The 24007-nt window shown below is 50.7% G+C and overlaps 1 protein-coding gene across 11 annotated transcripts in view; it reads right to left on the bottom strand.

Moving 5' to 3' along the window:
- The window catches only part of RGS3 (regulator of G protein signaling 3), a 139400-nt gene that overhangs the window by 29957 nt on the left and 85436 nt on the right, over positions 1-24007 (bottom strand). For 2 of the 11 annotated variants that reach the window (XM_042913220.1, XM_042913223.1), the window contains one exon: positions 14825-21060. The exons of 7 other annotated variants lie outside the window; for them this stretch is intronic. In XM_042913220.1, the coding sequence (XP_042769154.1) occupies positions 20953-21060 (108 nt within the window). In that variant the 3' untranslated portion in view covers positions 14825-20952. Of the gene's footprint in view, positions 1-2571; positions 2753-2784; positions 2876-14824; positions 21061-24007 lie in introns of those variants that run through there. 2 more of the 11 variants (XM_042913222.1, XM_042913221.1) reach the window with 2 other exon arrangements.

Below are 24007 nucleotides of genomic sequence, written 5' to 3'. Positions count from 1 at the left end.
GCTGGGGAACCAGAGACCTGGGTTCTCGTGCCCACTTGGCTGCGGAGTTTAACGTAACCTCAGGCAAGTCCTTCCTCCCCTGCCTCAGTCCCCTATCTGTCCAGAAAGCAAATGGACTCAGTCATCTCCAGGGCCTTGGGAAACTAAATGGGAAGAAGCTCTAAGAACCTCCAGGAACCCAACTGGGCATGGGCACTCCCTCCTCAACTCTGCCTCTTCTGGGGAAGCCAGGCGGACCACTGGCTGAGAACCACCTTCACACAAAACCCCAGACCCACGTCCATGGTGGGGCCCCATCCCAAGGGGGCCCAAGCTCGGATCCAAACCGCTGTAGTCTGTGCAAAGGACCATGGACATTGCATTCAAAGCCGCCGGGGGGCGCCCGGGTGGCTCAGTCGGTTAGGCGTCCGACTTCGGCTCAGGTCATGATCTCACGGCTCGTGAGTTCGGGCCCCACGTCCGGCTCTGTGCTGATAGCTCAGGGCCTGGAGCCTGCTTCTGATTCTGTGTCTCCCTCCCCTGCTCACACTTCTGTCTCTCAAAAATAAATAAAGATTAAAAAAATTAAAAAAAAAAAAAAAAAAAAAGCAGCCGGGGCTTCCCCTTCCATCCTCCATGGCCCAGACCCAGACCATGTAAACACCACCCAGCCCAGTATGACTCCTGGGTGGGCTCTCGAGACAGCGACCTCAGCCTCAGATAGGCTGAAAACAAGATTCTCCCTGTCCCACCTCTTGTCAAATCCCACCTTCCAACCCCTTGGCCCTGTGGCATCAAAATAGCCCCTTGGCCTCACACAGAAGCTAGGTCTCCTCCCAAGGGACTCTGCACCAGGTCCTCAAGTTGATAGGGCCCACTATCTGCCACAAAGAGCGAGAAGGTGGGCAGAGGGAACTGACTCGGACGTCAGTGCTTGTCCTCAAGGAAAGCCCATCCTAGCCCTTTCCTACCATGTCCTGGGCCCCAGGCCCAGGGACTCAGAGATGAAGAAGACCTAATAGGACACGAAAGCAATCACCCTGGGTGCCACCGCCAATGGAGAGACAGGTTCCAACAGCAGTATCTGCTCTAGTTGTAGAAATTTGAGTTCTCCAGGATCAAGACCTAGACAGAAGAGATGGGCTTTCCAGGCGGCGGGGATATGCACAAAGGCAAGAAAGCTGGAGGGTAGGATGGTTTCACTGATACCAAGTACTATCATCGGAAGCCCCCGAAAGGATTTCTGGTTCGAGGCCCCGAAGGCTTCCCAACAGGGGGTCACTCGCCTCAGCTGCCTCCGTCTTCACTGTCCCCCTGGCTATTTCAGATGCCAGGCTGGGCCTGAAGCAAGCCCTGCTGTGGAACTTGGCTCCCTGAAGGGCCCGCCCCGGGCTAAGCCATGCCACGTGCTAGGGCTGGGGAAGAAGGGAGGTGCCCCTTGGCTGGGTGCAGAGGACTCCAGGGGCCCTGGTGGAAAGTTTGACTATGGCCGCAGTGCCCCAGCTGGGATCCACAGGCACTGGTGGGCAGGCACTGAAGCTCCTTCCTTCCTTCCAAGAGATATACCCACTCCAGCCATCTCAAGAGAGGAGCCAGATAGTCCCCCGCCATAGGCCTGAGGGCAGCAGGATGTGGAAATTTTTCCGTGAAGGGGCCGGTGGCCCTGTACTTAATTAGGCATCTCAAGCCAGGAACGCGACATTCAGAAGGGAGGTATGCAGCTCAGGTAGGGTAATGGCACCCATGTATCCTGTCCTCACTGTTCCAGGAGACAGAAGTCCTCTATCCTGGTCCCGGCCAAAGACCTGCAGCGTGGACATGGCCCCTTCCCAATCTGGACCATAGGCTCTTCCACAGCTCTAAGGCCCCGGGGCACAAAGGTTCTTCCTGGACACCTCAGGACAAGAGTAGAGATGTGGGGCTTCCAAGTTGATAAAAGAATTGGCCTCTGTCCCCTCATAGTGGCTAGCTCTGCGGGGTGAGCAGGTCTCTAACAATTACCCCCTCCCTACAGATCTCAACTGGAGCCAAGGGAGCAGGTGCAGGACCTTTCCCAAGAGGCTCAGGAGGCAGAGCATCCCCGCTTATGTTTCCTGTGTACATTTCAGCAGAAGTCTGTCGAATCGCAGCCAAGCCCCCCATTGAGATTGCCCTCCCCCAGACCACCTCCTTCCCAGACACAGAAGTAGGCAAAAGCAGCCATCCCTGGTGCCTGGAGTACGGTCAGCATCCCTGACAGGATCACCAGCATGGCTGGCTGAATGCGCCCTCTCCAGGCAGTGTCCCAACTTGTGGTCACCAAACATTCCTTTCTCCCAGAAAGAAAAGCCGGCTGGCCAGCCTGGAAGTGGGGAGCAGCACACAGTGGTAGCATAGCCCTAACCCTGAAGGTCCTCGACCCTGAGAAAGACACACACACACAAACACACACACACACACACAGAGCTATCTCAGAGCATAATACACACGTTTTAGTTGCAACATGCCATCAATGGCTGCCCTGGGGAGGAAACAATAGAAACAGGGGCATGGGGTGGCCTGGACAAGAGCCCCCCGCACACCACACACACACCCTGTCACCAAGGCACCTACCCAATTCACTCCGGCAGGGACCCAGGAGGCTCTTAGCTGCCGCTCCTGCTGGCCAGCCCGCCAGCCCGGTCTCCACCGGGCTCCTCCCGCAGGCGGGCGGGCAGGCGGGCGGCCGTGGCTGTGGCAGCTCCTGGCCGCCCGGCGGCCCGTGTCAAGCAGCTGCCTTCCCCAGACAGAGCTCCTTTGTGTCAGCAGAGCTATTTATGGACTTACCCAAGTTCCCCAGGGGAGCGATACCTGCTGGGAAAAGCTGAACCAAATGACCAGGTTCCACCTCCCACATCTAGGTAGCGTTTTCAAAACCCTTGCATCACTCGCCCCTCCTCCTCTTCCTCCTCCTCCTGCTTGCCCTCCTCCTCTTCCTCCTCCTCCTCTTTCTCCTTTCCAGACACACACCCTGTCCAGCCGGCGGCTGCCGCTCTGGGTTTCTTTCTTCCATCAAGTAGAAAACTCTGATTTCCCAAGCCACTTTCATCCGAGGAGGAGAGCGGGATGTCTCAGGAAGCGTTCTAATCCTCGGCCAGCCAGTCCTTGAGCCTGCAAGGGGCCCCGGCTCCCGGGTTACGTGCTCACACACTCACGGGCCCTGGCTCCCCTGCGCCTGTCCCCAGGGCCTGGGCTGGGCCCCCAAGTGCCTCCCTGGAGGGAGAGGCATCCATCACTCACGACAGCGGCGGCAGCCCCGGGCACTGGGATCCGGAGCCGGGTGCACCCCACACGCATGCTGACGGCTCCCCCGGCTGGGGCAGTGCAAAGCCAGCAGCTGCTGCTCTGGCAGGATGGAATAAATCGCCGGGGCTTCCCGTCACACCCCCACCCCCACCCCCACACTGCTCGGAGATCGGCGCACCGCTGCAATTTAACTTGGGGGTCCTGCAGCCAACACTCCGCTGATTCCGAGAATGTCGCTGCCTTGGGATAGGGGAGCAACTGCTTCACTCAGCGCACAGCAGCACCCTCCAGTGTAGCTGGAGCTGAGCACTCTTGTATGTCAAATTCTGGGGAATCAGATGGACCGAGAGCGTGGGGGTTCCTCCCCCCACGGTACCATGGCTGGGAGGGGCACATTACAACAGTTCGGGAGTTAGGGCCACAAGTGAAGGAGAGACATCCCTTAACAGAGGGACTGTGGCAGGAGGGGGTGGGAGGCAGAAGAAAGAGCCTTGGACTAGGAGGCTGGGTATCACTGATCAAGTCCCTGTCCACCTCTGAGCCTTGCTTTCCGCATCTGTAAAATGGGGCTGACAACCCTTGACCTGCCCACCTGTGGGATTCAGAGAGCATTCAATGATCCCATGCCAGGCATTATTCCCAAAACGTGAACTCATTTAATTCTCACAGCACCTTGTGAGGCAGGGGCTATTACTGCCCTACTCAATGGACAAAGAATCTAAGGTCCAGAATGACAGCAGACAGCGCCCGAATAGAGTCAGAGCAGCTAGCTGGCTGTCCAGCCAGGATTGAACACCAGTCGGGCCAAGTCCAGGCTACCCGCTCCTATGGCCCTTGCAGAGTTCACCACTGCAGGAGGCTGCTTTGCCAGCACTGAGCTGTCTGATGTCGTGGCAATGGCCACTGCAGTTGGTTGTCTGATGTCAGCAATCGCGCTCTGGGTTACGCGTGGGGCCAAGGCTGGGGGTGCCCATCCCACAGCAGCCCCAACCTGAAAATGCTTTACTGCCGGACAGGCAGGCACCCTGGGACGTCACACGGAAAAACTGACAGGCAGAAGGAGCCCCTGTGTTCCTTTCTCACCTCACCCCGCCTTGGTGGCCCTGGGCTGAAGTGCTATCCTCTCCCTCTTACTCTTCCTGTGTTAGTCTCAATGGCTCTGAAAGTCTATCTATGCCCATCTCCTTGCCTCTGTCTCTGACTCCATTCCTGCCTTATCTCACACATACGAACATACGCATGCATGTGGGTGTAAGAAAACATCCTATATCAGGACCCACTTGGAACAGCCCTCATCTGAACAAGTCACTTACAGACTCCAACCAATACTTTGTCTTGTCCCCGGGGGCAGAGCCAAGGCAGCCCTTGCAGGGCCCAAGAACCTTCCAGATTGGAAGACTATCATCCTGTAGGCTCCTGGGGAGTAGGGCCCACCTCATTCTAGGAAACTAAGAAGGTGAGTCCAAAAGAGTGCAGTTCCAGTGGGGCTGACTAGTGCCCAGGGTGGAATTTCTGGTGCTGAGATAAGATTGCTTAGGGTGGAGAGCCTGAATACAGGGTTCTCTAACATGAGAGGAGTCCCCAGGTCTCACCTGGGTCTTCACCTCTCAATCAACAAACTGTTCTGGAGCACCAACTACCTGCCGGGCTCTGTGCTGGGCCCTCGGGATGCAGTAGAGAACGGACAGACCGGGGCCCTGTACTCACAAAGTTCCTGAGGGAGACAGACGTCAGCCACACAGCCAGACTAGTGAGTTTGTAATTAGACACTGTGCCATCATGGGCAGAACAGCTCTGCCAGCCGAGGAAACGGGGTCCAGAACAGATCCAGAATGCGTTCATCGATGCTCTGGACCACAAGGATAATGAGGAAAAGACCCAGCAGTTCAGCGCCCTGAGACCCAGGAGCCTGCCAGAGCAGGGGAGGAGAGCACTTCTTGCCTAGGGGAGCCCACACAGCCACTGCTCTCTGCCTCTCCAGAGCTCCAGACACAAATCAGAGAAGCAGGTGGGCCTCCCGGTGTAGAGTCTGGGGCAGGAGAAGGAGTCATGGACACTCAGGCTCTCTAAGCCAGAAAGGCCCTCGCAGATTTCTCACTGTTATTCCCCATTTACAGACAGTGAAACTAAGGCCCAGAGAGGGAAAGTGACTTTTCCAAGGAAACAGAGAAAGTGAGTGGCAGGGCTGGGACCAGGAATTAACTCTCAGTCCAGTGCTCCTTCCACTGCACCCCAATGCCTCTCAGATCTACATAAATGATGGTGCTGTTCAGCACAGGAGGAACTGGGGTCTAAGGAACGGCAAGATCTAGGTGGCCCAAAGTTCCACCAGGATCGGCATCTGGGCACTCAGGGCCTGGGCCCCATTTATGGATCTACATATTTTATTTAACAAACATTGATTTGACACTTACTATGTGTCAGCACTGTTCAAAGCACTTGCCAATTATTGACTCATTAAACCTTCACAGCCCTATCAGAGATGATGTCTAATGGCCCCATTTTACAATTGAGTAAACAGAGGCAGAGAGATTATGAAACATTCTCAAGGTCACATACTAGTAAGTGCAGAGCCAGGGGTCAAGCACAGTCCACTGCGCAGGGCAGCCCTTGCAACAGACAAGCCCTCCAACTATCCTGAGAAGCTGGCCGGCCATACGGCCCAATCATGCAGGCAAACTTCTCACTGTTCGGACAAGTTGGCAGGAGCTTCCAGGGCTAGGACCAGGGAGGGTCAGCAGGAAACCTGTGTGTATGCACCTCCCATTTCGGGGGCGGGGAGCAGCAGCCCCAGCCAAAGCCCAAGGCTCCAGAGAGGCCCCCAGGGAGATTCAGCAGCCCAGGCAACCTGGACAGGCCATTCCCCGGGGCCGCACCGCGGCCAGGTATCCACCGGTTTCCCTTATTGCCTCCACTGCAACGTGCGTGGGGTTGTGTCCCCAAGACCTCATCATGAGCCCTGCACAAATGGAAACCCACCCCCTTCGTTTCTCCTGCAGACTCTACTTAAGGAGGCCAAGTGTTGGCAATGCCCTCCTCAAGGAAAGGAGGGTACTTGCCAAAGGCTATTTAATAAGCTTCCCTGTCCTGGCTTCTGATCCAAAGTCCACTGAGATTTTTGTTCCGGGTTGGGAAGAAGGGTGATGCGGCTATGGCAGAAACCAGGCACAAGCCGGGGAGAGGTGTGGTCCCAGGAATTCCAGAGCATATGACGGACTAAGACCACCCCAGCCTCCACCAGCAGCTGCTCGGGCGTTCATTCTTCCCAGAACAGGAAGGAGCCAGACCTGTGCTCGGGTGTCGGGGCAGTGAAAGCCTGGGCTGGGGTATGCTGGCCCCACCTTCTACAGAGCCCTGCCTCTGCCCCAGTGTACTATAAAAGAGCATGATGAGCCTGAGCTGCCTTAGGAAACTGTAGAATTATCTGTACACACCCACCCCAGCCCAAGCTTTAAATCTGCTAACTCAGGAATTTCTGGGCTTTTACTCATTGGGTCTCCCATCCCTAGTTTATTTATTTATTTACTTACTTACTTACTTACTTACTTACTTATTTATTTTAACGTTTATTTATTTTTGAGACAGAGAGAAGCAGAGCATGAATGGGGGAGGGTCAGAGAGAGAGGGAGACACAGAATCCAAAACAGGCTCCAGGCTCTGAGCGGTCAGCACAGAGCCCGACGCAGGGCTTGAACTCACGGACCGCGAGATCATGACCTGAGCTGAAGTAGGAGGCCTAACCGACTGAGCCACCCAGGCGCCCTTTTTTTTATTTTTATTTTTTTTTTAATTTTTTTTTTAACGTTTATTTATTTTTCAGACAGAGAGAGACAGAGCATGAATGGGGGAGGGTCAGAGAGAGAGGGCCCATCCCTAGTTTAGAGGTCTACAGATTCCATTTGGAGTGGCCCTCCCCACAGAAGAGTCAGCTAAGACCCATTTATTTGTTATTTCAGTAACCACTGAATCCCTACGTGCGCTGGAGCCTGTTCTCAGAATGGTGGACGCAGGCAGACAGGGAAGCAGCCTGCTCCCGAGATCTGACCTGGAGGATGAACATCGCTGATGCTGGTGCTGACGCTGCAGGCAGGGACTGTCCTGCCTTGTCCTGGTCTCTGTGACCCTAATGCCAGGGGGCACGCTCTCCTACCACTTGCTACATGCATGTACCTGGCTCTTCCTGGTGGCACTAGCCTTGTTCTTGGGGTCCGTACTGCCAGCGGTGAGGTGGGACAGGACAGAGCAGGCATCCTCAAGTTCAAATGCATGGGGTTTCTGGCCTATAGTCTGCAGAACCTAGGTGAGATCCCTCCCCCTTACTGGCCTCAGCCTTCCATCTCTAAAATGAGGCTAGAGAGGGGTATCCAGTGGGCTCAGCTCTGCTCCCCCACTTTCAGTGGCCAATCCCAGGTGCCTCCAGGCTCTCTCACTAAAGGAATGAGTTCGGTCAGTGGGTTTTAGAAAGAGCACAGGCTTTGGAGTCCAGAAAAAATATCTGAGTGTGACTTATCTTGGGCAAGTCATTTTAATGTCTCTGAGTCTCTGTTTCCTCGTCTGTAAAATGGGGCTATTACAGTCTGCCTCACTGGGCCCTGTGGAGGACCAAACGAGCTGGTGCACGCAGAGTGGCCCGCACACAGTAAGTGTGTAACAACAAGGAAGTAACAACGTCGTTGTTGTGTTGTCGTTGTTGTGGCTACGTTCTGAAAATGACCGAGTTCACCTTGAGAGGGCCGATGTAAAGAGTAAAGTTAAATGGGGGCGCCTGGGTGGCTCAGTCGGTTAAGCATCCAACTTCAGCTCAGGTCACCATCTCATAGTTCGTGGGTTCGAGCCCCACGTTGGGCTCTGTGCTGACAGCGCAAAGCCTGGAGCCTGCTTCGGATTCTGTCTCCCACTCTCTCTACCCATCCCCTGTGCACACTCTGTCTCTCTCTCTGTCTCAAAAATAAATAAACATTAAAAAAAATTTTTTAAGAGTAAAGTTAAATGTGAAAATATCTGCAGAGGGTCTAATGGACAAGTAAGCCCTGACATGGTGCCTGGCATGGACTAATAGGTGATAGTCATTACCATCTACTAAGCAACAGGTTCATCTTACACATGAGGAAACTAAGGCACAGAAAGGTGACATGGCAAAAACAGTGGCAAAACAGGCCATATGGCCCCACGGCCTGGGCTCTGAACCTGTGCGCTCTGCTCCCAAGTCACGTTCCCCAGGCTCTTTCCTCCTCCTGCCATCCTCCTCTTCCTCAGCAACTTCAGACAGCAAGGCCAATTCCCAATCTGCTCACAGGAGCTAGATGCCCCAACCACAAGGAGAAACCCGCACACAGTAAAAGCCAGGAGACCAAATGTCCACCCGCAGAGCCGTCCCCGAGACTGTCCCTGGCTGGCTTCTGCCTCCAACCTGGGCACACATCTCTGTCACCTCAGCAGTGTCAGCCTGACCTTAGGCAGCTGCAGAGACACAGGTGGCTGAGGGCCTAGGCCATCTCCCTTCCTGACTGCAGTCCAACCAGCCTCATGCTGGTGGGAGACTTCAGGCTTTGGGGAGCGATCCCTAACCCACTGCGCTGTGTGAGCTCCAGGGTCAGGCCGGGTCTGGACTACCAAATTCCTGGGAAGCCTTCAGCACAGAGCCACCAACTCAGATATGTGGAGGCCAGCCCCGTGACCTTGGCTGCTAGACACAGTGCCTCCTGAGTCTGCTCGCTGCTTGGACTGCTGGGCTTAGGCCCAGGCCACTGCAAAAGAGGGTCGGCAGAGGAAATACCAGACTGAAATGCTGACTTTGCTGCTGTCTTCTCTGAGCTCCAGGGCAAGGCCAATCCCCTCTCTGGGCCTCAGCTTCCCTGTTCCCAAAATGAGCACTGGGGTTTGACTAGGTCAGTGCTACTCAGAGTGTGGTCCACAGAATGGGACTGATGTGCAACTTCTTGTTACTGGTTTGCAATTCGGTAAGCAGCAAAATCAAGCGTTTGGAAACTTCTGTAGCAATTTCACACAGCCATGATACCCAAACGCAAGACCAGTGGACTGGGCCTACTGAATAGGCTACAAGGCTGGTCCAGGTGTTATCAAACCGGCATGAAGAATCACATGTGGTGTGAGTTTTATAAAAGTATGAGGCTCGTCCCCACAGGTGGTTGAAGAAGCCTTGCTCTAAATGTTCTTGTTTCCACGAGAACCCACGAACTAGGCCTCCATCACAGTACCCACACCTGCAGTCGGGATGCACGATCCTGTCACCCAAACTGTTCCCTCTCGACCGCTCCTGGTATGGAGAATGCCACCACCATTCACCTGTTTGCCTGAACTAATACCAGCTGAAAGCCTTCCAGGAAAAACTACCAATAGACAGCAAACAGCTAGAAAAAATCTGGTGACATTTCTAAATTCCCAAGATTGGAAAGAGAAATCCTGCTAGTTTCCATGAAGAAACCTTAGAGAGTCAGCTGAGTGCTTGCGCTTCTTACAACACTAAAGGCTAGGATGACAGAGCATCACTCTCAGGTTTCTGGAGAAGAAGGACTCTAGTCGGATTCTCTCTACTTAGGAAAGGGATGACTCAAATGTGAAGGCAAATATTTTCAGACTTACAAAGACTAAGAAAGAATGCCACCCACAGACCCCTTCTGGAAAAATTACTTGGGAGAGCCCTCTAGAAAAAAAAAAAAGAAAAAAAGAATCAGAATCAAGGAGTCAACGAGATGGTGGGTACCTGAGAAATGGGGGAGGAGTGAAACCAGAAACATGTATACACTTAACTGCTGATAACATAATTGAGGAGTTAAGTGCATTTAAATAAATGACTCTTTTTTTATGTTTATTTATTTTTGAGAGAGAGAGACAAAATGCGAGTGGGGAAGGGGCAGAGAGAGAGGGAGACATAGACTCCAAAGCAGGCTCTAGGCTCCGAGCTGTCAGCACAGAGCCCGATGTGGGGCTCGAACTCACAAGCCTTGAGATGATGACCTGAGCCAAGGTCAGACGCTTAAGTGACTGAGCCACCCAGGTGCCCCTAAATAAATGACTCTTAATAACAGGACTGATGTTTCAAAATGGTAAAAATCAGAAAAAAAAAAAAAAAAGGGGTAACAGAAAGTAAAGTTCCAGACGATTTCAACAATCCCTAGGAGGCACAGAGGAAAGCAAAGAGAAGTATGTGCTATCTAACACATTCACTATGGGCAGTCGGAGGTGAGGACAAACTATTCCAGATCTGGTGTCATGGCTGATATTGAAATACATTTATGGAAAAGGTAAGGGTAAAACCCCTGGCAGACTAGAGTCAGGGTGTAGAATTTCAGAGGAAATTCTGCAGAATAATGGGAGGGCAGTCTTGTAACACAAGTGACACTTATCATGAAGCTATAGTAATTAAGTCTCAACCTGCTGTAGGAATAGACACATTAATGAGGAAATGAGGAGGGAGGTAAAACTTGAAAAATAAAACCATACCGTTCAAGGGGGGAAGGAGTGAAGATTATATAATCCTGTGGTGAAGACCACAACATCAAAGGCAAATGTATATATATATATATATTTTAATTTTTTAATGTTTATTTATTTTTGAGAGAGAGAGAGAGAGAGAGAGAGAGAGAGAGAGACAGAGCTTGAGAGGGGAAGGGCCAGAGAGAGAGGGAGACACAGAATCTAAGGCAGGCTCCAGGCTCTGAGGCATCAGCACAGAGCCTGATGCAGGTCTCGAACTCACGAACCGCGAAATCATGACCTGAGCCAAAGTCAGACGCTTAACCAACTGAGCCACCCAGGTGCCCCCCCCACCAAAAAAAAATATTTTAAAAAATTTATAGATATATTAGTCATCAGAAAAATGCAATTCAAAACCACAGTGAGATACTACTTCAAACCCACCAGGATAGCTATAGTTTTTAAAATGGGAAAATAGCAAGTGTTGCTAGAGAGGCTATAGAGAAATTGGAACGCTCGCTCGCACACTAGCAGTGGGGATACAAAATCATTCAGCCCCTTTGGAAAACAGTCTAACAAGTCCTCAAAAAGTTAAAGTTGCCATGTGATCCAGGGATCCCACTGCTAGGTATATATATATATTCAAGAGAAATGAATACATGTGTCCACACAAAAACTTGCACACAAGCGTTTATGGCAGCATTATTCATAATAGCAAAAAAGGTAGAAACAGCTCCAGTGTTCATCAATGGATGACCAGACAAATAAAATGTGGTATATCCATGGCTCCATCCATCCATGAAATAGGCTTCAGTCATAGAAATGAAGCAGTAGCACCTGCTCCAATATGGATGAACCCTGACAACATGATGCTAAATGAAAGAAGCTGGTCACAAAAGACCAAATATTATAGGATTCCATTTATATGAACTGTCCACAATAGGCAAGCCCACAGAAAGTGTCTTAGTAGCTGCCTTGGGCTGGGGTAGATGAGGGATGACAGCTAAAGGGTATGATTTCTTTTGGAGATAATGAAAATATTCTCATATTGATTGTGGCGATCGTTGTACATGTCTGTGAATACACCAGAAAAAAAAAAAACATTGAATTATACACTTTAAATGAATGAATTCTAAGATATAGGGATAAGATCTCAAAAATCTGCTATGAAAACAATTTATAGACATGACTGACTACCTATCAATCCAAAACCATCTAAAATATTATTTTAAAGAATAAAAAAAACACAAAAAAATCCTTATTATATAAAGAGCTGTTGTCAACTAATAAACTATAAACAGCCCAGTTAAAAAAAATGTGCAAAAATACTTGAACAAGCGACTCACAAAAGAGACAACATAAATGACTAAAAGGCATATAAATAAATATTCAACATCTCCAGTAATCAAAGAAATTATCCTTCTTAAAAATGTAACAATGCATTGTTGGTGAGGCTGTGGGGAAATGGGCATTCTCTCACCCAGACTCCCAGTTTACTTGGGACTAAAGGGTTTCTCAGCAAGCAGGACTTTCTGTGCTAAAAAGGGAAAGTCTTGGGCAAAGCAGGATACACCAGTCAATGTAAAGTTCTGACCAAAAGGGAGCATGGGTGGCTCAGTTGGTTAAGTGACCAACTCTTGATTTCGGCTCAGGTCAGGATCTCACGGTTCCTGGGATCAAGCCCCTACCACTGCCCACCCCCGTCAGTTCTTTGCTGACAGAAAGAGCCTGCCTGGGATTCTCTCTCTCCCTCTCTCTGCCCCTCCCTTCCTCTCCCTCTCTCTCTTTCTCTCTCTCTCTCTCTCCCTCTCTCTCAAAATAAAATAAATTGTACTGATCACTAAAAAAAAAAAAAAAAAAGTACTGATCATAGGGGCACCCGGGTGGCTCAGTCAGTTAAGCATCTGACTCTAGATTTCAACTCATGGTCTCATGGTCTTGAGATCAAGCCCTGCATCGGGCTTTGCACAGAGTGTGGAGCCTGCGTGGGATTCTGTCTCTGCCCCTTCCTTCCTAGTAAATAAATAAAGTTTAAAAAATAAAAATAAGATACTGATCATAAATCAGTACAACCATTCCAGGGAGTCTTTTGGCAATAAGTATCAAGAATCTTTTTTTTATAAATACATACCCTTTGGCTTAGAAATTCTGCTACCTAGAATTTATTCGAACAAAATATTCATTCATTCAACAAACATTCGTGGAAGGTCAAACATGCACATACTAGATGATGCTGGGGATACCAAGAAATACCTATAAGGATTTTTATCTCAGGTTTTTGTACCAATGAAAAATTGGAAACAACCTAAATGTTGAATGACTGGAGATTATTTAAACAAAAATATTTCACCTACTCAATAACATACTCCCCAGGCACTAAAGATGATGTTGTAGAAGAATATTTATTGACATGGAAACATGGATACACTACGTTGCCAAATGGAAAAAAAAAAAAAACAAGTTAGAAAGTTGTGTGCATCAGTAACCCCAGTTTGCAAAGTAGATATATGTGTGTAGAAACAAATGCCTGACAGGATACACCCCAAAATGTTAACAGTGATTATCTCTGGGTGTTGGAATTAAGAGTGAACTTCATTTCCTTCTCCTGGTTCGACTGTATTAAATGTTTTCTTCATAATAAACATGAATCAGTTTTGTAACAACACAAAAAAAGTCAACTGCATTTAAAAACAACAACAACAATAACAACAACAACAACAAAAAAAAACAAAAAACCATCTGCCATGCCTCCATCGGAAGAAGCCCCAAGAAAGGAGGTTGCAGAAAGTCAAGCGTGTGTTCACACTTGATCTGGCAATGGCAGCTACCATTACTGAGTACCTACTACATGCCAGGCACTTTGCAGGGACCATCCCTCTAATCCTCACAAGAATCCCATCAGCATCTCATCTGGCAGATGCGAGTTGATCCCCAGTAATTGCACAGCGAATGAGAAGCAGTGCTGGGGTTGGAATGCAGGTCCCTGCCTCTACCTCGGCTAGGTCTGCTTGCTCCTGAGGAATGGCAGAGAAAGGTCCTGAGCTGGTAGGCCCTCTGTCCTATAGGCCCTTGTCCACCATCCCTGCAGACAGTCCAGGGGGCGACAGAAGAACAAGTTAGCAAGGGTGGGGACACCAGCAAAGGGAAGGCCAGCTGGCAGAGGTCAGGGCTTGGGGCAGACTAGCCGGTACTCCTCGCCTGCTGGGCGACTTTCAGGAAGCCCAACCACATCCGGCCCCAGGAGTTCCCAGGCCCTGTGCACGCCCAGAGGCAGTAAGAGAAAACCTCACAAGGCCTGCAGCTGCCCTGCTAAAGCAGCAGGAGGAAAAGAGTCTGCCGGCTGGGACCTTCTCCCTGGGCTCGACGATTCTGGCCAGTCCTGTCCCCTCTCTAGGCCTACAGGACGGGGTGTGAAGGCTGACGGCTCCAGGACCCTCCCAGATCTAAGTCCTCTGAATCTCTGGCCCTGCCTCACATAGGGCCCGGCAGGAAGAGGAAGGGGGTGAGGCACCCCACCCAGCTCCCAAAGGAGCCCCCTCCTCTTCCCCTCAGCTACATTCCCACCACTATTTTTAGAACAGACCACAGGGAGCATCTCCACCAGCCCTGCCATGCCCAGAGCTCCAGGTAAAACAGTGGCCCCATTCATTCCACTGCAGCAAGAACACACCCGGAATTTATAGACCCGCCAGCTGACTAGACAGCCTCTTCCCCTGGACCATGAGCTGGACCATTTCTTTCTCACTATTTCCAATACAGCCCGAAGTGGTGACTTACTTTTCCTAATGACAACACAGCTGAGTGAGACAAGGGGAGCATCTCTAGGACAATCTGTGCCCCTCCCTGCCATCAACCTGGCCGAGTCTTCAAAAGTCATTAAAGAGGAGCACTGGGCTAGAAGCTAGGGGTTTGCATCCTACTTAGAACTCTAGACCAACTGCTGGGCCCTTGGCCAAGTTCTTACCCCTCTCTTGGTCTTGATTTCTTTTTCTTCTTCTTTTTTTTTTTTAATGTTTATTTTTGAGAGAGAGAAACAGAGCATGAGTGGGGGATGGGCAGAGAGAGGGAAGCACAGAATCTGAAGCAGGCTCTAGGCTCTGAATGGTCAGCACAGAGCCCAATGCAGGGCTCAAGCCCACAAACAGTGAGATCATGACCTGAACTGAAGTCAGACGCTCAACAGACTGAGCCACCCAGGTGCCCCAACTTGGTCTTGGTTTCTATAAATCAGCTTATTAATCAGTTGATCTTGGTGTAAGAGGAGGGATGATTTTCAGTTCCATGTTCCCAGGGTCTATGGTTCTATCAAAATTCTAGTGGTTCATAAAATAAACGCTACATTCATCTGCTTTGGGATATGTGCCGAGTCGTGTTCCCAAAGTCCATCTGAGAGTTGATTAGGGTCTCAGAATGCATTTTCCCCCGATATCAGTGTTATAAATGGTGGTCAGCTTCCTAGGCTAGCCCACTGAACCCTTAATGTTCTTCCACAAGGACCAACAGAACACCATAACAGAAAACCACGGACATTTCAAAGATACTGTCGTAGAAAGTTTACCTGCAGCAGGGTTTGAGTAAAAGAAGATGCACAGTAAAGTCAACGAAACAAGTCAATGGTGACTTCTGGGGAAGAGTCCAAAGGAGAATCTGACCACATGAGAAATGAAAGGCACTGCATATTGATTACTGCAAATTTCACTTGAAAGTTAGCTTAGGCCATAAACTCAGTAGTTGGGAAAGTTAAACAACAGACGTGCATACATATATATGTGAAGTCCAAACAAAAGAGTGCAGTGCATAGAAAGGAAGAAGGAAGAGGGGAAGACTCTGGGTTGGAGAGCTCCTTGTAACTGGCTTCCCAGGGGCCAGCCTTGAAGGAGGCATCTCTGGGTGGGGAGGAGGCAGGGGTGTGTTTATAATGTGGGTACCGGTGATGAGGACCCTTCCCACATAAAATCCACAAGTATACCTATGTGTCACGAGTACGTGATGAATATCAGCCATGTACAGCATTTGTACATATCCATGCGCATACACCCTTGTTTCAATGTGAAGACCAAAATGTCTTTTCTTTCTTCCTTTAATGTGCTATTAAAGTCCTGAGGCTTTGAAGATGACTCCTGAAGATCACCTACATTCAACTCCCTCATTTTTCTTAGTAAAGAAAACAGATGATCAGAGAGATAAAGCAATTTGCACAAAGCCACACAGTGAGTTACCAGCAAAATCAGGATTCGAACCAAGACCTTCAGAATCCTGCTCCAGTTTTCTCTGAGGGAAAGGGGCTCAGGGAGAAGAGAGCCCCACACACCGGGGGAAGAGAACTGTGAAAGCAGTTCTGGTCAGTTCTCCTTCGCCTCCAAGCATGCCAGGAGTCAGCATGGAATATGGTAGTATCTATGACCCTGAAATGAACCTGGCCAGATTGCTTAATAAGCTAAGTGGGGATCCAGGCTATGGTCTCACAAATTGGAGGTACAACAGAGAAAGCTTTGAGACAAGAGAGTCAGGAGACCTGACTTCTAACCCTGACTTGGCCACTAACTTGTCCCATGACCGTGGCCAGGTCACTTCCTTTTTTTTTGAGCCTCAGTTTCCTCATTTAAATTCTAGAATATGAGAGGCTTGAATCATATGACCCAATTCAACTCTACAACATCTACTGAGCATGTACTAAGGATGGGGCAGTCACAGAAGAAGAAATAAATAAGATTATGACCTCCACTGGCTCCCAAGGAGCTCAGTCTTGCAGATGAGACATATCTGCTTAACACACTGTGCTAAGGAGGAACAAGATACCATGGGAGCACAGAGAAGGAAGCCATGACTTCTGATGCACGCCTGAGAAAGGTGTCTCAGGAGAGTGGCCAAACCTTAAAGGCTGAGGATTGTGTCCGACAGGGAGAGCAGAGCAGGGCAGGCAACCTTGGGTGGAAGAAACAGCCTAAATGTGAATGTACACCAGGAGTTAGAAGGGGAAATAATGCAGCGTGGCTGGGCTGCAACCACAAAGCAGGAGTACAGTGCACCCAGGAAGAGACTTGAGGTCCACGCTGAGACCTAGGCTTTACTCTGACGACAGCTTCCCAAATGGTCTGGACGCAGCTTGGATGGTCTGTGATTGCCGGGAAGCAGTAGCACAGAACAATCAAAAGCAGGTGCTCTGGAGCTGGGCTGCCATGTACCGATCTGGCCACCCTAGCTGTGTGTCCTTGGGCAAGTTTCTTAACTTCTCTAAGACTCGGCGTCTTTATCTACCAGTTGGGTGTAACGAGAGTAGATGTGTAACGGGGACGATGAACCTCATGAGGCCGTAGTGAGGATTAGAGGGACAACATAGATCACCGTATAACTGCTCCCCGAATCACCTAGTGTTATTATTCTACCCTTAAACCAAGGATAAGGAAACAATTGCAGGATGGTGGCTCTGCTCAGAGAAAGGCTTAAGGGAAGATAAGGTCAAGAGAGGATGGAAGGTAAGGTCATGCTGTCTTCATTAAGAGCGAAAACAAGAATAGCGCCATAGCCAAGGCAAAAAGCAAGACAGTGAAGCAGGTGGTCTGTCCGTAGCCAAATGGGCCTCAAGCAGCAGAGAGAGGAAAGCTGGAGAGATGGGAAAACGGTTGAGCTTTTCAGGGAAAAGACTGTGCTTTCTGAGGGGATATCTGAAATCCAGTCCAATTGATTCCCAGGTACTTTTGGTTGAGACTTGGAACCAGTCAATTAGCAAAATCTGGGCCCACAACCCAGAGCGGACTCTTCCCACCCTCAGCGAGGCTTGAGTCAAAGGCCTGCCTCCAAGACTCATGTTCAACCATACCAGGTCCTGAACCTGAAGCTGTCCCTTTCTGCCTTTGGCCACAGTTCCTTCACTGCTGGGTACCCAATACTGTGTCTGCTGATCCTCTTAAACACCAGATTCAAAAGGGGAAGGGGCATCAGCCGACCGTGCCGGTGCCCCTGTGATCCCGTCTTAAGGAGCTCCACCCCGCTTTTCATATCAAATCTGGCATGAAGCTCCTGATCTTTTCTGGGCCACCCCTCAGACACACAAACTTTGGAAGCTTGTTCTCTGCGATATGGAGGAGACGTCTCATTCATTCATCCTAAAGCATCTCCTCCAGAGCTTAAAGGGCCATGGCTTCTACATGAAGGCTATCACCCTCCTGCCTCTTCCAGAAGGAGATGATTGATTTCTCTACTTCCATCCCTAAAAAGTAGAACTTTGCATCTGGGAACAGCAATGGGTTAGGGCTGAAAGGCTTTGGTTTGAAGACTAGCTCAGCCTCTTACTAGCTGTGTGATCTTGGATATATCATTTAACTTCTCCGAGTCTTGGTCCCTTTCATCTATACAGCGAGGCTGCTGGTGGCCTGGGGAGATAATGCCTGGGGACCCCAGTCGCTATCTCAGAAGCCCCTGCTGTCCCTGTACGGAACCCTCCCACAAATTCCCTCTGCCTTCACTAGGTGCCGTGTGTAAGAAATGAGGGCTTTGGTGGCAAAATTTATGAAAAATATTTTAAAGAAAGAATTTTTTTTACAAGACGTCCATAAATAAATGTCATCATGATTTCCAATAGGTTCCAGCTCCCAAAGGGTCAAAAGGCCAGGCCAGCAGAGACTGGGCATGGCTGTTTACAGGAGAGACAGAGTTTCAAAAGACCCAGTGCCTGAGACATAAGCAAACACAAAAACGGGACCAGAGGGTGTGAAGGAAACTTAAGGGATCACTTTGTATTCAAATCTCACAGATGGCCTTTTCAACAATAAATGGTTGTGCTCCCATCCTCCCGGCTCCCAAGCCCCAGACACCAAACGAAGACAATTGGACCATCAGGAAAGAGGCCATTGTGTAGGCTTCTCAGCATGATTTATGTGGAGGGCGGGGCCCAGCCATGCTTCCCGTGATTATGACTCTCAGATGCACTTTCGATAGCATGTTCATCATCCTGGATGGCTGGGACGGACCCGGATGCCGAAGAGCAGTGGCCACCCGGTCATGTTTCATCTTCTCCAGCCCATGAAGCCAAATGAATTGTCTTATCGATTTGAGAGGCAGAGCAGCAGTGGCGCTGGGGCTCACCACAGTCACCGGGAAGACTGGCCCAGGCCCTCCCGGAGCTGACGTCTGCTCCCCCTGGAAGTGGCTAGGCCTAGGACCCCAAGTCAGCAGCTTGTCAGGACCGGATGGGAGGAAAGCCCTGTCCCCAGGGCTCGGTGTTATGTTCTCGTTCTCCATTTCAGAGAATGGCCAGAGTTCCTGTCCTCTGCACCTGTCTGGTGGATAGAGGTAGGTCACCAGGTCTGGGAGAGTCAAGGTCGCTGCCTTCCCAGACAGGCGATTCTCCTGGGCCTCACATTCCCCTTAATGTCATTTTATAAGGGAATCAAATGAAATCAAAGTGCAGCTTGCTGTCTGTGCAGACGCAGCCGCTCCGCCTCTCAGAATTAACCCTGCGGGCTGAGTCCTGGCTGACAGATGCTGTATATCAGTTGCCCCAGTGCAGCCCCAGCCTATTCCCCTGCGGGGTGGGGGCATCAGCCTGGTCGCTGGAAGATACATCCCATCCCCTGTTCAGGGGATGTCTGATCTTGCCTAAATGGAAGGTGATGGACATAGTCTCTTCTGGGCCATGCTTCTTGGAGTTCAAGTGGCCACAGCAGCTGAGCAACCTCACCAGGCATAAGAGCCCTCTCTAAAGACACTGAGATGGTCTTCTAGGACACAATGCAGAGACCATCCAAGGTCCAGGGGCTTCTCTGGTCTGAGCCATCTCTCTAGCCTCTTTGACCCCCTTTTTCTATGCAAGTGACTATGGTCCTACACACACCTTTTGTGTACGAGCTATGTCACTCAGACCTGTGACCTTGGGCTTCCCTCCCTCTAGGTCTTGACAGTTAGAGAATGGTATGAGAGCTGTCCAACCCTGGGCTCCAGGCAGTGAGCCGGCAGGGCTCTAATCACTGTCCCTTAGTAGGTCCTAGTAGGTCACTGAGAGAGCAAGACACAGTAGAGGAGAACAAGGGGAGGTGGGGGGCAGGGAATTCTCTCTTCTTATCCCAGAGCCTCCACCATATCCAAGGGTCTGGAAATTCACATACCTACCTCCCCAACCACTACCTAGGACAGGCAACCATTGCCCCTCAGAAGGGTCCTAGGTCCTACCTAGGATAGGCCACCAAGCCCCTGGAAGATTGAAGGGACCCCCTAACTCATCTCTTCCTACCCACTTGGATGCCTCCTTGGGCCCTCTGATCTTCTAGAAATGTCCCTGAGACTGACTCCCTTTCTCAAAGCCTTCAGCGGCTTCCCACTGTATCTAGAATGAAATCCGTAAAACATTAACCACCATGGCCCTACACGATCTGGCCCTCACTCATCTGGTCCGCCTCTTCACTCAGCTCTAGCCACACTGGCCTGGCTTCTGTTGGCCCCAGCACACCAACCTCCTTCCCATCTCTCCTCTCCACAGGCTTTTCCATTTGCTGGAACACTCTTTCCAAAGTCTGACTGGCTAACCCCTTTCTGGCCTGTAGGTCTCAACCTAAAAGTTATGATATATTCACTGCCCCCCACCAACAACCCCACACACACAGCAACCTAAATAATATTTTCTCTTAAAGGAATCTTTTTCTTCGTAGATGATCAGTTTGTAATCACGTGTGTGCATGTGTGTATGTGTTGGTGTTGATCTATTTAATGCTCGCTCCCCTACCAGGACTGAAATCTTGACAGAAGCAGAGACTATGTCCACCTCATTCTCCACAGAACCCTCAGCTCCTAGCCCAGAGCTTGGCATAAAGTAGATGTCCCCAAAATATCCGCTGAATTAAGAAATGAATGAATGAGTACAGATGCAAAATAAATGAATGAGTGGAGATATCTTCTGGCAGTGGAGGACGATGAGATTGTTCTCCATCAGGGCTGACCTCTGCCAACCTCTCTCCTGTTGCCCCCACGGCAGGCACTGGAACCGCAGGAAGCCCAGATGCTATTTCTTCTCCTTCTTCCTTGTAGGGAAAAGGTTTGAGTCTTCTCCTTTTGGGACCTTCTGATGCCAGTGTACATGTACCCACAGGGCCTCTCATACCACTGTGGTCCTTCTGATGCCAGTCCACACACACCTGTGGGGCCACTCCCTTCAGATAACCCGAGGCCCACCATCTTGGTCCTCCGTTTTGGGTCCAGTTGAGGTGAGGTTACTGTGTGGTAGGGGATGCCCAAGAAAGGGTTAAGTTGCCAGAAGCAGAGTCCTGCCCTTGGGTTTGCTCAGCCAATCAGAGTCTGTCCTGATGAGGTAAAGCTTCTATCCTGGGTAGCATTGGTTGAGTTGGCAGGCCCCATCTCCTGCTGGAGAGAGCCATAAGGGTGGAGTTTCTGTGGAACCAGACAGAACTGGAATTAGCTCGCTGTCTACTCTGGCCAGGGCTGCCTGACTCCAGGACCTGCCCCTGTTCCTTTCTAAGGTGCCCAGACAGACCCTGGCATCTCCGGGGCCCCGCCTCTAGCTGACCAGTGGAAACGACAAGGTGGCATGCACTTCGGCGTCACATCTGGGAGAAGTCTCACAGCCAGAGCAGACCCAGGAGGCCTCAGTTTCCCTGCCTGGGCCCTGGAATACAGCAGGTGGTTACCAGGAAGTGGCACGGAGCGATCATCGCATGAGCGCAGAGCAGCAGCATTCAGCTTCAATAAGCAAGGCCACTAGATGAATCTTCCTATACAGACAGAGCTTTAAAATAATGATAATAGCAGCTAGTTCACAGAGTTCTTCTTGTGTGCACATTGCATGAGTTAATCCTCACGAGAACCCTGTTAATCCGTCCACTTTCCTGATGAAAAAACTGAGTCTCAGCAAGGCTCGGTGCCTCCCCTGAGGTCACAGAGTGGTAAGAGTTTACGTTTCCCATATCGCCTACCATATTATTATTGAGCAATCCGTTGGCATATCTGTCTCCACCACCGGACTGCGATCTCACAGGGAAAGAGTGTGGCAGATCCGTCCGCGCATTCGCACCATCGAGTCAGGGAGCACCCTGAGAACAGAGCGGGTACTGCATCGCACTCCTCTCATACCTGATGGCTGTTGGGAGCCCACTCTCCTCGGAGGCTTCCCGTCGCCCGGGGCCAGTGCTGTGCATGTGGTGGGGGCTCAGTGGAGGTTCACCGAGCAAACAATCGATGTGCAGCCGTGACCCCACCGGACCGCTCTTAGGTCCCATCAGGCACCACCTTTAATAAGTGGACTGCCACTCCCAGTCACCTCTGCCCCATTAAAGGAGAGTTCCATAGGACAGGTCTCATCCATCTCTGTGACCCCAAAGGACCTGACCTAGCATCTGGCACAGAGCTGGCATTTATCATGTATATTTGATTGAATAACCAAAATAATATGCAGTGGTCTCTCCCTACTGTCTCAGAACCTCAGTGGCCACAGGCAGGACCACCTGTGAGTTATTCTAGATTAGAAGCATCATAGCACTCCCTGTGGCAGGGAGTCTAGTAAAAGGTATCCCAGGCAGAAGAAAGGTAGGTTCCCTCCAGAAACAGATAAAGAAGCAAGTGGCAGGTTCTGATAAGAAAGAAGGGTGTGGTGAGCAGAAGGAAGCTGGGTCATTCATTTCTACAGAGAGAGGGAGAGCTCATACAGGCCGACCCGACCCGGAGCCTCCTCCCCACCACAGTCAGCTCAAAGTGAGCCGGAGAAAGGCAAGGGGGCCCCCAGAGAAGGGGTGGAGGCTGGACACTGACTGCCTCATTGTGTCCACGCTGCCACAGCCGGATCCTCCCTTCCCCACCAGCTGCAACCCACAGGCACCTCAGACACAGCACAGAAAGCCTGTGACCGCCGCACCCCCAAGAGGGGAAAGAAAAGCTCTGGGCCCTAAAGGCAGCAGAGTTGACAGGCAGTCAAGTCATGTGGAAATCCGCAGGGTCTGGTTCCCTAATGGAGACTGGATGACCCCAGGCCCTCCAGGATCATCTTCCATGGTAAGCTTTCATGATAATCACAAAGCTCCAAGAGCTAGAAAGACCCATCTGACCAATACATGAGGGACCACTGAGGAAGAAGCTGCCAAAGGTCACAGAGCAGGTGGCGGTACCTGCATCTATGTTGTCCTTTGCATCCACCTTCTTCCCGGTCCCTCTACCTTTCCCAACAAGCATTTTACATTCAGGGCATCCCATTTATGTTTCACAAATCTGGGAAGAATTTTGTGTTCCTTGAGATGTTTGAAGAGTCCCTCAATCCAAAGTGCCAGCAAACACTGTTGAACAGGGTGGAGAAGGGACAACATGAGACTTTGGGGAGCTGTCTTGCAAACCCCTCTTCCCCCGGAGAGGCATCTGAGTTAGGGCAGGGAGCAGCCTGGCCAGCAGTTTCCCTTGTACAGCAGAAGGTGGAGCATTCCCAGAAAGAACAAAGAAAAGGTGTTTTTTTAAAAAAAAAGGCATGCTACTCAGTCAGGACAAATTGATCAAGTGGGACTCTTTCTGCCTGAAAAGCAAGAAGCTGGGGCCTGAGCGCTGCTTGCTTGGCCTTCCCTTTTCGGTCTCCCTGGAGGTCAGCAACCTTAGCAGAAAGGCTGTGGACCAGCCCTTGGCAAAGACATCCGTGGTCACCTCTGAGGCTGCCAGGACCTGGTAGAGCTGAGCACTGGTGGATAGCTGCTGGGCCAGCTGGATGGCCACCAGGCCACTCTACGGGATGAGAAAATCATATTTACCGGAACTTCTCTCAGGGAGCTTTTTGTAAGAGACGAGAAGAAATAAGTTGCTAAGGCTCTTTAAGTGTATATGCCGGGGGTGGGGGGTGAGGGAGCTTGCGCTTGAGACCCCAAGGGGCTCACCTAACAAAAGATGTTTACATAACTCCCTTCTAAGGAGTGAGCCAGTGGGGTGTGCAAGGGCTGGGGCAGGGCCCCATTTTCAGCAAGGAGGCAACTCTGAGGTTGTCTCGGTGGTCAAGCCCTCCTTTATGCTTCTCCACCCAACACACAGCTTCTCCATTAAACACACACTTCAAGAGTTTTGATTTGAAGAAGTGTCTAACTGTTGCCAGCCCAGGGTTCCTGTATGTCCTGGCATGGCCCTGAAGCCAGGCCCCAAACCCTGAGGCCCTTCCAGCGTCAGCTAGCCAAATCCGCAGCCTATAGGGACCAGAGCCCGTCTCAGAAACTCAGACTAGGGTGCCTCGGTGGCTCAGTCGGTTAAGCGTCTGACTTCAGCTCAGGTCGTGCTCTCACGGTTCGCGGGTTCAGGCCTCTCATCGGGCCCTGCGCTGACGGTGATTGCGATTCTCTCTCTCCCTCTCTCTCTCTGC

The sequence above is a fragment of the Panthera leo genome, chromosome D4 (assembly GCF_018350215.1).
Source record: "Panthera leo isolate Ple1 chromosome D4, P.leo_Ple1_pat1.1, whole genome shotgun sequence".
NCBI classification, from domain to species: domain Eukaryota; kingdom Metazoa; phylum Chordata; class Mammalia; order Carnivora; family Felidae; genus Panthera; species Panthera leo.
The sequence above is the reverse complement of the archived record's forward strand: the minus strand, read 5'-3'. Positions and strand labels throughout refer to the sequence as shown.